The following is a 14,280-nucleotide window of genomic DNA, read 5'->3' on the forward strand; positions in this document are numbered from 1 at the left end:
ATCAGAGAAGGCATGTGATAGTCTACACCCTCCCCAGACCGACAGTAGGGCAGCATGTGATAGTCTACACCCTCCCCAGACCGACAGTAGGGCAGCATGTGGTAGTCTATACCCTCCCCAGACCGACAGTAGGGCAGCATGTGATAGTCTACACCCTCCCCAGACCGACAGTAGGGCAGCATGTGGCAGTCTATACCCTCCCCAGACCGACAGTAGGGCAGCATGTGATAGTCTACACCCTCCCCAGACCGACAGTAGGGCAGCATGTGATAGTCTACACCCTCCCCAGACCGACAGTAGGGCAGCATGTGATAGTCTACACCCTCCCCAGACCGACAGTAGGGCAGCATGTGATAGTCTACACCCTCCCCAGACCGACAGTAGGGCAGCATGTGATAGTCTACACCCTCCCCAGACCAACAGTAGGGCAATGCACGCAACGACCGGGAAGGGAATTGGCATAACGACTAAATTGGGAGATGGGAGAAAATTATAGAAAGAAAAAAGAATATATATATATCACTTCTGGTTTTATACATTTATTTGATTATTATTGGATTTCTTCAGATTCTCTCAGGTTAGATTATAATTTATGAGTTTCCTAGCAATCTAACACTTCCGGTTTCATTATCCTTATTAGATTATCATTTTAGATGAGATTATTGTTAGTTTCTTTTATGTTCTTTCTGCTGAGTATGTTTATGTTTAGTGTGTAGGCTAGTTTTCTAGTTTTAGTTCATAGTTTATTTATATAGTTAGTATAGTATAGTTTGTTTCGATATAATATACGTTGTGTATTATGTTTAGTTCGCGGTTTTGTTTATAGTTATTTATAGCTTATTTAGTTTATAGTTATAGTTTATATTTATAGTAATAGTTTGTATAGATAGAATATATGTTGTGTACCGTTGTGTAGTTGAGGAGCCGGGGAAAAAACAAACATCTCACGTTTTTCTGAATGTATGTACATTTAAAAAATGAGTGTGACAATAAAATAATCTTAGTATAGAGTGGAGTATAATATTGTTAGTTCGGTCGAACAGGACTGTTAGTTGATGAGTTGATTTCCTGAAAAATTACAAGCACGTCTGTCAAGCACTGAATTTAAAAAGGTCCTACTGTATGTGGGAAAGACAATTGATTAACAAACACTCTATACTGGTGAAGGGTTCCACTCCCTTCATCTATCTAACACCTAACGTCTTCCAGGAGAAACCAAAGATCTACCCAGCAGTCCCTGCAGAACAGAGACGGCCAATCAGAGTCCTCTCCCTGTTCGACGGCATCGCCACTGGTGAGGATGCGTGTAACTGTTCCGCAACAGTAAGTGACTTCCGGGGTAGGCCTGATTGGCCCCGACAGGCACGTGACGCGCAACTTTCTCTGCCGCGCGGCAGAGCTTGCGGAATGATGTAACCGTCCAAATCCGCTATGACATTCATTCAGCGCTTTAGCTCACCTCGCAGAGCAGCGGTCCTGCGATCCTGCGGTCCGTTGTTGACGAGTTCGAATCCCATCGAATTTTTTTTTTTTAACGTGATTTTTTTTTAACATGTATTCTTTCGCCGGTTAAGGTTAGGCATGGTTAAGGTTAAGGTTAAGGTTAGGCATTGTTTCGGAGTTGGTTAAGGTTAGAACGGTTAAGTTTAGGCGCTGTTAAGGAGCTGGTTAAGGTTAGAGTTTGTGTTAGAGAATGGCAATATTCTTTCTATGGTTAAGGTTAGGCATGGTTAAGGTTAAGGTTAAGGTTAGGCATTGTTTCGGAGTTGGTTAAGGTTAGAACGGTTAAGTTTAGGCGCTGTTAAGGAGCTGGTTAAGGTTAGAGTTTGTGTTAGAGAATGGCAATAGACAGCCTATTTCCGCGCGACAGCTCTCAGCAGCCTCGTTGCGCGTCCTGAGTTTGCCGCGTCACGTGCCTGTCGGGGCCAATCAGGCCTACCCGGAAGTCACTTACTGTTGCGGAACCGGTACACGCAGGACACGTGTGTGTGTGTGTGTGTGTGTGTGTGTGTGTGTGTGTGTGTGTGTGTGTGTGTGTGTGTGTGTGTGTGTGTGTGTGTGTGTGTGTGTGTGTGTGTGTGTGTGTGTGTGTGTGTGTGTGTGTGTGTGTGTGTGTGCGTGTGCGTGTGTGTGTGCTTGTACTATATGTGTCTGTGAGTGTGTGTGTGTGTCTGTCTGTCTGTATATCTGTTAGGGTTGGGTACCGTTCACATTTGAACTGGTACCAGTTCCTGGAATTCGGTATCGGTACCCAACGGTACCTTTTTTTGGTACTTAACTCTCTCTGTAATAGCAAGAAATGTATTTCAGTTGTAAAAAAAAAAGAATTATAATAATAATAGAATCAGGAAGCGACGAGGGCGGCGTGTCCCTCCCACGCAGACCCCCGCCGCTGAGAGATCGTGCTGTGCAGGTGAAAAGATGCGACGGCTGCCTCCTCGAGTACCGGAGGGGACACGTGATGACAAGGCTTCGTCCACATTGCAGCCGGCTTGTGGGAGGCATAGTCTAACAGCGTTCGAGACAGGGGAGGGGAGAATTGGACAATACGAAATTGGGGACGGGAGAAAAATAGAAAAATGGGGAGAAAAAGTAGAAAGAAAAATAAATAATAATAATAAGTCCAAACGTCTCAATTTCAACATTGTTATTTGTTTAGAAGATTCTGTTATTGGGCGGTCAGGTGGCATAACAGAGATTGCGTTCATCACCAAACCCCGGAGCGGCTAGATTCGCCTGTTCGAATCCAGCTCACAGCTCCGGGGTCGTCACCAGCTTGGCTGGCCGTTCACACTAATACAATTGGCAGTATTAGAGGGTGGGAGAAGCTGGCGGGGTGGGTCCAAGTCGTTGTAAACAGCGACTCCTACAGTTCGGTCGGGGCGCCTGCTAAGCGCGGATAGGACTTGAGTGGGATAGTGTGATCCTTCCACACGCTACGCCCTCTCAATGACAATCTGCGCTGCCAGGTGAAAAGAAGCGGTTGATTGGCTGGACGTGTGTTGGAGGAAGCACGTGATAGCCTCCACTCTCCCAGACCGTGCGCAGCGACCAGGAAGGGGATTGGGAATTGGCATAACGACTAACATTGGGATGGGAGAAAATCGGAGGAAAATGGAGGGGGAAAAAGATCAAAAAAATAAAATAAAAAAAAGATTATGTTATTTATTGTTGTAACACACCACACTAAATAAATCGCATGTATTATGTTTTTAAACATTTAAATATCAACATTATCTGGCCATCCTCAGTAAATACTATCAAACTCCTCTGACCTTGTCTGGTCTTTCCAAAGACCCAAGAGACGGGACAGTAATATATATATATATATTTGTGGAAAAGGCTCCCTAGTCTAGTATATTAACACTCGTATACTAAACATGTAAAGGTACCGAAATCTGGTACCGATTGATCTAGCATGAATCGGTACTCGGTAGTACCGATGTAATTCGGTCAGTACTCTTAAAAGTATACAGAGTTCGATACCCCCGACCCTAATGTCTGTATGTCTGTCGTTGTTTTTGTTGGTTAGAGAAAGAGTTTTAGACACAGAGAGAATGCATACCTGTTTTTTTTTTTAAACAATGTTTTTGATTGCATTTTTTTTCCTTTTACACAAACATACATATATACAGACAATATCACATGACAAAAATACAAAGACATCCTTCAATCCCCTCCCTTCCCTAATTATAATTCAACTTGACATTCCCGCAGCCATATTACAATAATAGAAACAATTATTGTTAAATAAATTATAAGAAATCACGGAAATACCAACCTAAAATAAAAAAAAATATATATATATATATATAAAATTAAATTAAAATTAAATAATAAAAAAAAAAGAATGCATACCTGTTTACTGAGGGCAGTAATCTGGATGGTGTGTGTGTGTGTGTGTGTGTGTGTGTGTGTGTGTGTGTGTGTGTGTGTGTGTGTGTGTGTGTGTGTGTGTGTGTGTGTGTGTGTGTGTGTGTGTGTGTGTGTGTGTGTGTGTGTGTGTGTGTGTGTGTGTGTGTGTGTGTGTGTGTGTGTGTGTGTGTGCGTGTGTCTGTGTGTGTGTGTGTGTGTGTGTCAAGTCAAGTCAAGAGTTTTAATTGTCACGGCATACAAGTATACAATGAAATGCGGGGTGTGTGTGTGTGTGTGTGTGTGTGTGTGTGTGTGTGTGTGTGTGTGTGTGTGTGTGTGTGTGTGTGTGTGTGTGTGTGTGTGTGTGTGTGTGTGTGTGTGTGTGTGTGTGTGTGTGTGTGTGTGTGTGTGTGTGTGTGTGTGTGTGTGTGTGTGTGTGTGTGTGTGTGTGTGTGTGTAGGCTACCTGGTGCTGAGGGACCTGGGCTTCACGGTGGACCAGTACGTGGCGTCCGAGGTGTGTGAGGACTCCATCTCGGTGGGCGTGGTCCGACACGAAGGAAAGATCCAGTACGTCCACGATGTGCGGAACATCACCAGGAAGAACGTAAGGAGAGACGGGGGGGGGGGGGATCAGAGATCAGCAGAACCTTTACTCGTAGAAAAGTAGAAATACCCTGAGGAAAAAGTACTCTGGCAAAACTAAAGGTCCTCCATTCAAAGTTCTACTTGAGTAAAAGTATTAATGGCACATGTTGCCGATGTATAACCTGAACGCTGTCATTCTGTAGTGAGGAGGAGGAGGTTGTGTAGTGAGGAGGAGGAGGTTGTGTAGTGAGGAGGAGGAGGTTGTGTAGTGAGGAGGAGGAGGTTGTGTAGTGAGGAGGAGGAGGTTGTGTAGTGAGGAGGAGGAGGTTGTGTAGTGAGGAGGAGGAGGTTGTGTTGTGAGGAGGAGGAGGTTGTGTTGTGAGGAGGAGGAGGTTGTGTTGTGAGGAGGAGGAGGTTGTGTTGTGAGGAGGAGGTTGTGTTGTGAGGAGGAGGAGGTTGTGTAGTGAGGAGGAGGAGGTTGTGTAGTGAGGAGGAGGAGGTTGTGTTGTGAGGAGGAGGAGGTTGTGTTGTGAGGAGGAGGAGGTTGTGTTGTGAGGAGGAGGTTGTGTTGTGAGGAGGAGGAGGAGGTTGTGTAGTGAGGAGGAGGAGGAGGTGTAGTGAGGAGGAGGAGGTTGTGTAGTGAGGAGGAGGAGGTTGTGTAGTGAGGAGGAGGAGGTTGTGTAGTGAGGAAGAGGTTGTGTAGTGAGGAGGACGTTCTGTTGTGACCCTCTACTTGTGGCTCGTTAAGGCGTATGGGTCAGTACACCAGCACCACAGAGGAGCCACCCTTCACTTTCGGTTAGCCACTCTGCCCCTAATGGTGGTTCACAGTATGACACCTTGTGATCCTTGTTTAGATTTAAGATTGAACAAGTTCAGTGGTGGACAGTCTAGATTTCCCTCTTCCCTAAAATAGTTTGTTTTTGGTCTTCGTTCACCAAGACATTGGTAGTCGATAAGTTGTCCAACACATTGGTAGTTAAGTTGTCCAAGACATTGGTAGTCGATAAGTTCTCCAAGACATTGGTAGTCGATAAGTTCTCCAAGACATTGGTAGTCGATAAGTTGTCCAACACATTGGTAGTCGATAAGTTGTCCAAGACATTGGTAGTCGATAAGTTCTCCAAGACATTGGTAGTCGATAAGTTGTCCAAGACATTGGTAGTCGATAAGTTCTCCAAGACATTGGTAGTCGATAAGTTCTCCAAGACATTGGTAGTTAAGTTGTCCAAGACATTGGTAGTCGATAAGTTGTCCAAGACATTGGTAGTCGTTTTTTTGTTTTTAGTTTTTTTGTTATTCATACTGAATGAATTATTTCCTGACAAATGATAACCACATCTCTGGTAAGCACTAGATTTATAAATGATAAGCACATCTCTGGTAAGCACTAGATTTATAAATGATAAGCACATCTCTGGTAAGCACTAGATTTATAAATGATAAGCACATCTCTAGTGAGCACTACTAAAGGTCCTTCTGCATGACTGCATGTGGGAAACACAATTCTATTGATTGGAACTGACAACCCAGAGCCCCAAGCAGGGGGGGGGGGGGGCTCAGAGGGTCTGGACTGGAAGTCTGAAAGTGCAGGCTATTGAGGCTCAAGCTGAATTGTCCTTTCTATTACAGATTTTAAACTCAGGCCAATTCTTGTGGTACAGTTGCTGTCATTATTCCCGCTATGGATATACCTCTATGATCGTTAAGTCAATTCATTTGACAGATTGTCTGGAGGTGCATTATGAGTCGCGGGTGGGGAGGGCATCTCTTGCTATTATGTACTTGTGCTAACAAGAGAGATCCAGCCTCTCCCATTCCCCCTCAAAACGCCCCCTGGATGTACCAGCCTGGCAGGTAGGAACACTTCACCTCTTCAGGGAGGATAACGTGGAGATTTAAGTAACCCATAGGCATCACTTGAACCCTCTCTCCACTTGTCTCTCTCCTTTCAACCCCCTGCTTGTCTCTCCCTCCCTCCTGTCAGTCCCTGTGTACCAACATCAGGCACGTTAATGGGCTGTTAGGCTGATCGTCTCCGGTGCCTTAATGTCTGAGCGGCTGCAGTGCAAACATTTACTCTTGTTAGTGACACCCACATCCATGCACACACACACACACACACACACACTCACTCACTCACTCACTCACTCACTCACTCACTCACTCACTCACTCACTCACTCACTCACTCACTCACTCACTCACTCACTCACTCACTCACTCACTCACTCACTCACTCACTCACTCACTCACTCACTCACTCACTCACTCACTCACTCACTCACTCACACACACACTCACACACACTCTCACTCACACACACCCACTCACACACACACACTCTCACACACACACACACACTCACTCACTCACTCACTCACTCACTCACTCACTCACTCACTCACTCACACACTCACTCACTCACACACACTCTCACTCACACACACCCACTCACACACACTCGCACACAAAGATCACACAGCCATGCACGCACATACTTAGACATGGATGCATGCATACACATTGCATGCACACGTACGTTCGCGTCAACACATGCACACGCGAGCACAAGCAAATGTTCTCACACACACACATACATACATTCATTATTAAATATGGATATTAAAATATTATTTGGACCAAGGTGTAACTGCACACAGCATGCCTTGTGATCAGATTTTGTACCAAAAGGATGACAGACAGAGTCCTGTACTCAGATCCAGGAGCAATATAAGGAAGTTACGGTGGATAGTTGCTAGTTTGATCCCCTGAACCTGCAGCAAAGATCTGGGCAGGGAAGTGAATGAATAACGCCCCCTCCCTCAGTACCGACTGTTGAATTGCCCTTGAGCAAAGCACCAAAACTGCTCCAGTGAAAGCTGCTCTGTGTCAGACTGTGTTTGTACTGGTTGTACTCTCCAGGTTTGAACATGTGTAACTGGAGTTAGAGTGTGAAGCAGGGAGCGCTGATCATGAGCACCCGGGTTAAAAAGCACAGCAGTGACTTATTTAAGACAGACACCAAGGACGACAAAAGGGTATTCCTCTGTAACGGGGAAAGACTGGAACATGTTGCGACTCGTTCTAAACTTTGCCATACACTCGGCTTCACTGGACAACTCAAACACGACCCCCCACAAGTCTTTTCACAGTGAATGATCACTGTAGTAGTAACGTTCACAACGTTAATCCGTAGCTAACATTGGGTAGACAGGGTGGGGGAAACTGTACAACTGTACAAGCAAAACTGTACATTGGAATATCGACAAAACCTTACTTGGTCCCAAGAAGAGGGTCTCGTGTATTATTGGGTTAGGACATTTACAAGGGCCAGTTTCGAATTGCAGTCTCCCGTAGGTGCTCTTTGAGAGTGGTTTTGAAAGTGGGTAGTGATTCACATTCCTTTACAGCTTTAGGTAGGGCGTTCCAAATTGATGTGGCATAATTGCGAAACGTGTTTAGTCCCTTGTTTGAGCCGAATCTCTGTTTAACATGATTTGTGGAGCTCCCTCTGGTGTTGTGATCGTGGTATTCACTGACCTTTGGGAAGTATTTTGACATGTACATGGGTACCTTAGTTGTGTAGTGTATCTTGTAGACCAGGCCCATTGCAAGTTGCTGTACTCTGTCGTCTACTCTAAGCCATCCTAGGTAGTCAAAGTGGGCAGGGGTGAGGTGGATTCTAGGAGTAAGGTCAAGCAGTAGTCTGACCAGTTTGTTTTGTGATGTTTGTAGTCTTGTTTTTAGCGCCTTTGAGGTGCTTTGGTACCATGAGGCGCAAGCATAGTCGTAGTACCCTTGAATGAGTGCTCCTGCCAGAGTCTTCCGGGTATTCTTGTTTACCAGAGAGGAGATCCGGTACAAGAATCTAGTTCGTTGGTTGACTTTTTTGATTACATTAGATGCCATTTTGTCACAGTAAAGATTTTCCTCTAGGATGGAACCTAGGTGCCTGTATTCTTAACCCAAACGGTGCATGCTTCCGCGTTCCCGTTTTGCGCTCTGATTAGCCACTGATGTTTCTGGTCGCACCAATCGTGTGACGGCAAGTTCTTTCCCCGGTTAAGCTTAGGCACTCTTTCGAAGATGGTTACGGTTAGAGTTTGTCTTAGAGCATGGCGATAGAACGGTTAGGGTTAGGGTTTACTGCTGGTCGAGGCGGAAATGGGCGCGTCACGCGATTGGGCGCACATGTCACATGACCAGAAACATCAGTGGCCAATCAGATTCGCAAAACGCATGAACCGTTTGGGTTAAGAATAAACGCAACCTAGGTAGGTAATTTCATCTTTCCTTGTGACAATATTGTCACCCACTGTAACTGAGAAGCCGTCGGTCTTGCTGAGTTTGTTATTTGATCCGAAGAGAATGGACTCTGTTTTACCCAGGTGTAATGATAGTTTAATGATAGTAGTGATCACTGTAGTAACGTTCACAACAGCTACAAACACGACCCCCCACAAGTCTTTTCACAGTGAATGATTCACTGTAGTAACGTTCACAACAGCTACAAACACGGCTTGTCACAAGTCTTTTCACACAGAAATCCAGCAACATTTCCCCAAATGAGAACCTTCATTCTGCCGGCGCGGAACCAAGCAAAGCCGGTACAAGTGCGCGTGCGCTTTGACAGAACGCAGTGTTCCCGAGTCACAGGCGCATAGAAGCGCCGCATCTCGGGTTGTGGTTCTGAAATAGGTCTCCAAAATAAATGCAATCAATTTGACGTGCATAACTCATGATGATGATAAGTTAAGACAAGTGTCGTCTACGTTTTAGTTTACTGTTGTGGAGCCTGATGGCCGCTGGTAAGAAGGACTGGCCGAGGCGGTTTGTGGTGTGTCGGGGGGGGGGGGGGTATGAGATGACGTAATGGCTAGAAGGCATCTACATTTCAGCAGGAAGAACAACAACTTTTTGACTCTTGGAGGAACCTAAACGGCATCATGGCAGCTTCATGAATGAACGGTGGACTTGCCTTCAGCTGACTTGCCTTCAGCTTTGCATATCGCACGTGAGAAATTACATCCAATCACAACAGAGACGATGAGAACACATAAATACCACAGGTGTAAATGCAAGGGTGTGGTCAGACTGTTCATTATATATACAGATACAGATGTATACAGGGTCCAGATGTGAGTGGCCTCTGTGTGGTTAAAGTTGTTCTTTCACTTGCGAACACAACAAGCAATCGTGACATTTTAGACCAGGGGTCTCAAACTCAATTTACCTGGGGGCCGCTGGAGGTAGAGTCTGGGTGAGGCTGGGCCGCATCAAATATTCCACAAAAAAAGAGTTTCAAGTATTCCAAAGTACAACTGATCCAATCTTCTCAATATTTAGCAATAACATTTCAGAACATGAACGGTTCTTCAGAACATGAACGGTTCTTCAGAACATAGGCTTCTCAGTGGTGTCAGTGGACTCATCCACATGCAGCTATGGAAATGCACTGTGCATCTTTTTTTATTCTATCACAAAGCTGTTTAATCAAATCACCAGCCAGTATTTCAGTTATTCTGGTTGCTGTGCGATCTGAGGGGGATTTGCTTTTGTTTACCTTCAAACATGGTCTCCATCACTTCAGTCATACATTATTTTATTATGTATGCATCAGAGAGAGAGAATGGCTTATTTTTCTGCTGCCTGCTGGCGAAACTAGCTACATTTATGTCACGGAGATAAAACTGTTAAATGTATTATTATTATGTGCGCCCTTACTCATTTGTGTTCTACAGAGGGCGATGTAGTATGTCCAGTACGTGACGTCACTGACGTCTCCTTCGCATTCCTGTTCCGGTCTATTATTTGTTATTGATTGTTGTTGATATATATATAGCGGCACCACGACCGCATTTCGCCCCCCCTGAGAAATAAATATGCCTACGAGGCTAAAGATGATCTGAGTCAACCGAGTTCCATTCAATCGCCACCGCAACGCACTCCGTTTAACAAAAACTGGGAGCGAGGCTACTGTAGATGCGCTGTCAACTCTCTGCTCTGACTCGGACTGAAGAGACGACACGCATTCCGTGAAGACCCGCCCTACTCTGCCTCTGATTCGCAGACTGTGGGTGGGGGGGAGGAACTCTGACGGGACGCTGAATGTGATTGGACCAGACCCGTACACAGACAGACAGTGGCAGTGCAGCCTGTTAGGATGCATTTGCCTTCCACTTTACTTGATATCACTCCGGAATCACGTTTCAACCAAGTCACTAACATAACGTTGCTGTCATGAGCCTGCGCTATGATAGCCTACAAGTGATCAAATAAATAAAACTTCGAACTCGCGCAACGACTCGGCAACAAGTTGCGCGCGGGCCGCATTAACACTAAACTTTGATGTCAAGTAGGGGGCCGCAAAATATCATCCCGCGGGCCGCGAGTTTGAGACCCCTGTTTTAGACCAAGACTAGACGGTGGTGGGGAGCTCCCGTAGCTCACCGCATATCTCGGCGCTATTTCTGCGTCGGGGAAAACCTTGCTCGTCACGGATCTGGGGGACACGAGTTCGATTCCCGGACCCGCCGTCACTTCTCAGAATGTCTTCCCCTGCTCTACATCCCATTTTCAACCTGTTCTGTCGGTCATGCTTGACCAGAAAAGCGATAAACGCTAAAAAATAAAGTTTAAAAAAAAAGACTAGACAGTGGTTCGACCAGTTCAGCAAGCCGGTGCACACACAGAAGCTCATTACTAGCATACTCTCTCTCACTCTTTCTCACTCCCTCATGGACACACACTCTCTCTCTCTCTCTCTCTCTCTCTCTCTCTCTCACACACACACACACAAGCCAGCTGCAGTGATGTGATGAGGGCTCTTGGACAAAGAACAGCTTCAGTCTCACTAAATCCCCAAAGAAACCCTTTCACTCCTTTGTCACGCACTGTGTATGTGTGTGTGAGCAGTTATGTAAGAGTACCCCCCCTGTCCCCTCCTTCTCTCTCTCTCTCTCTCTCTCTCTCTCTCTCTCTCTCTCTCTCTCTCTCTCTCTCTCTCTCTCTCTCTCTCTCTCTCTCTCTCAGTCTCTTCCTTTCTAGCTCTCTTCCTTTCTCTTTCTCTTCCTCTCTGTCTCCCCCCCTCTCTCTCCCTTTCTCTTCCTCTCTGTCTCTCCCCCCTCTCTCTCCCTTTCTCTTCCTCTCTGTCTCTCCCCTCTTTCTCTTCCTCTCTGTCTCTCCCCCTCTCTCTCTCTCTCTCTCTCTCTGTCTCTCCCCCTCTCTCTCTTCCTCTCTGTCTCTCCCTCTCTTCCTTTCTCTTTGTGTTCAGTCAAAAGGCTCTACTATGGGGATTGGTAGTAGCTATGAAGGAGTTTGGGGAGGGAGCATGTTGGGCTAAATGTTGGTGGTGATGGGGCGGGGGGGCGGGGTGTTGATATATAGGCTCCTGTACTAGGATGTTCTCTTGTGCTGATGTGTGTGTGTGAGAGAGAGATAGAGAGAGAGATAGAGAGAGAGAGAGAGAGAGAGAGAGAGAGAGAGAGAGAGAGAGAGAGAGCAAAAAGCCAAAGGAGGAGCAGATGGTAACAGATGCTGGAAGGCATGCAGTGCAGTGACTTAACTTCTATGTGACCTGCTCTGCATGGACCACTGTAGTGTAGTTTGTGGCCTAGCGTTAGATGAGTGCTGTATACATTGCCATCATTCATTAATTCATGCACTTGTGATATCGTGGGTTTATCCCACTCGTGACATTCGAGGTAAGAAGGATTCCACTCTGAGCGTGGGAACTGACTACCCAGGGCCCCGAGCCCTGAACCATGAGATGTTTTACCCAAATATATATGAGTCACAGCTTGTGAGGGAAGGTGAGCCCAGAGATGGGTTTCTTACTCTGCCCCTGGGCATGCTCTTCACGTTACATACATGTACATGTTTCTTACACTGCCCCTGGTCATGCTCTTCACGTTACATACATGTTAAGATAAGATAAGATAAGATAAGATATTCCTTTATTGATCCCCTTGGGGAATTTCGGGAGTCATAGCACCATGGGGGAGGGGAGGTACAGGTTATATGGGCAGGGTTATAGAAGAAAAGCACAGATATAGGCAATAAAATTAAACCTGACTATGAAAAGAGAGAGAGGAATAACCAGTGTAAACAAGGTGCAGATATCGGTGATCATATACTTTACAATAAATATAGGCAATAAATTAAAACATTGAATCTGAGTATATACTATGAGTAAAGGTAAACGGTCGACACAAGGTGCAGGTGATGGGTCAAAACAGTCAAACTCTCTAGCGCTGCTCTCCCGAGTCTAACAGTGGGTGGTGCTCTTGTCTCCCTCAGATTGAAGAGTGGGGTCCATTTGACCTGGTGATTGGCGGAAGCCCTTGTAATGACCTGTCCATCGTCAACCCCGCCAGGAAGGGACTCTACGGTAGGTGGTTCACAAACGGAACAGAGCTAGAGCCCGCCTCTCTGCACTCTTGAAGTCTAGTGTTTATTTAAATGTCTAATTGGTGTAGTAGTATCGAAAGATACGTTTGTATACTGTATGTCAAAATGAACCACATTTTAGTTGTATGCAGTAATAGACTAAATGTCTAAATCTCTCTCTGTCTCACTCTCTCCCCCTCCCTCTCTTGAACCCACCCTCTCACTCGAACCCCCTCCCTCTCTCCCCCCTCTCTTTCCCCTCTCTCACTCTTTCCCCCTCTCTACCCCCACTCTGTCTCTCTATCTAACACCCCCTCTCTTTCCCCTCTCTCGCTCTCTTCCTCCTTCTACCCCCCACTCTGACTATCTCTCTAAACCCCCCCCCTCTCTCTTTCTAACCCCCCCTCTCTCTAACCCTCTCTCTTTCTTTCTCCCTCCTTCTACCCCACACTCTGACTCTCTCTCTTCCCCCTCTCCCTCTACCCCTCTCTCTCTCTTTCTTTCTCCCTCCTTCTACCCCACACTCTGACTCTCTCCCCCCTCTCCCTCTACCCCGCTCTCTCTTTCTTTCTCCCTCCTTCTACCCCACACTCTGACTCTCTCCCCCCTCTCCCTCTACCCCTCTCTCTCTTTCTTTCTCCCTCCTTCTACCCCACACTCTGACTCTCTCCCCCCTCTCCCTCTACCCTCTCTCTTTTTTTCTCCCTCCTTCTACCCCCACTCTGACTCCCCCTCTCCCTCTACCCCACTCTCTTTCTTTCTCCCTCCTTCTACTCCTCACTCTGTCTCTCTTTTTCTCCATCTACCCCTCTCTTTCTATCTCCCTCCTACCCCCTACTCTGATTCCCCCCCCCCTCCCTCTACCCCCCACTCCCCCCCCCCCCCCCCCTCTCTCAGAGGGTACAGGCAGGTTGTTCTTCGAGTTCTACCGGCTGCTGAGCGAGGCCAGGCCTAAAGAGGGAGAGGAACGTCCTTTCTTCTGGATGTTTGAGAACGTGGTCGCCATGGGCGTCAATGACAAGAGAGACATCTCACGCTTCCTGGAGGTCAGTAGCTGATTGGCCAAACAAATACATTCAGCCAATACAGGGGCAGCGGTGGCCTGAAGGTTCGATACCCCGGACCGGCAGGAAAGATCTGTGAATGAATAACTCTCTCCCGTACCCTAGTCAATACCAACCGCTGAAGTGCCCTTGAGCAAGGCACTTAACCCCCAACTTTGCTCAGTGGCCAACGGTGTCAGACTGTGGTTGTACTGGGCAGCTCCTAGTGGTCAACAGTGTCAGACTGTGGTTGTACTGGGCAGCTCCTAGTGGTCAACAGTGTCAGACTGTGGTTGTACTGGGCAGCTCCTAGTGGTCAACAGTGTCAGACTGTGGTTGTACTGGGCAGCTCCTAGTGGTCAACAGTGGTCAGACTGTGGTTGTACTGGGCAGCTCCTAGTGGTC

At 46.6% G+C, this 14,280-nt stretch overlaps 1 protein-coding gene across 1 annotated transcript in view; it reads left to right on the top strand.

Moving 5' to 3' along the window:
• Positions 1 to 14,280, top strand: part of dnmt3bb.1 (DNA (cytosine-5-)-methyltransferase 3 beta, duplicate b.1) — a gene marked incomplete at its 5' end in the record, with an annotated part of 68,868 nt that overhangs the window by 44,222 nt on the left and 10,366 nt on the right. Inside the window, 4 exons of the mRNA XM_084333352.1 lie at positions 1,210 to 1,294; positions 4,316 to 4,461; positions 12,743 to 12,833; positions 13,730 to 13,878. Of these exons, the coding sequence (XP_084189478.1) occupies positions 1,210 to 1,294; positions 4,316 to 4,461; positions 12,743 to 12,833; positions 13,730 to 13,878 (471 nt within the window). The remainder of the gene's footprint in view (positions 1 to 1,209; positions 1,295 to 4,315; positions 4,462 to 12,742; positions 12,834 to 13,729; positions 13,879 to 14,280) is intronic.

Source organism: Notolepis coatsorum, assembly GCF_963971535.1.
Source record: "Notolepis coatsorum genome assembly, chromosome: 17".
Lineage (NCBI taxonomy): Eukaryota > Metazoa > Chordata > Actinopteri > Aulopiformes > Paralepididae > Notolepis > Notolepis coatsorum.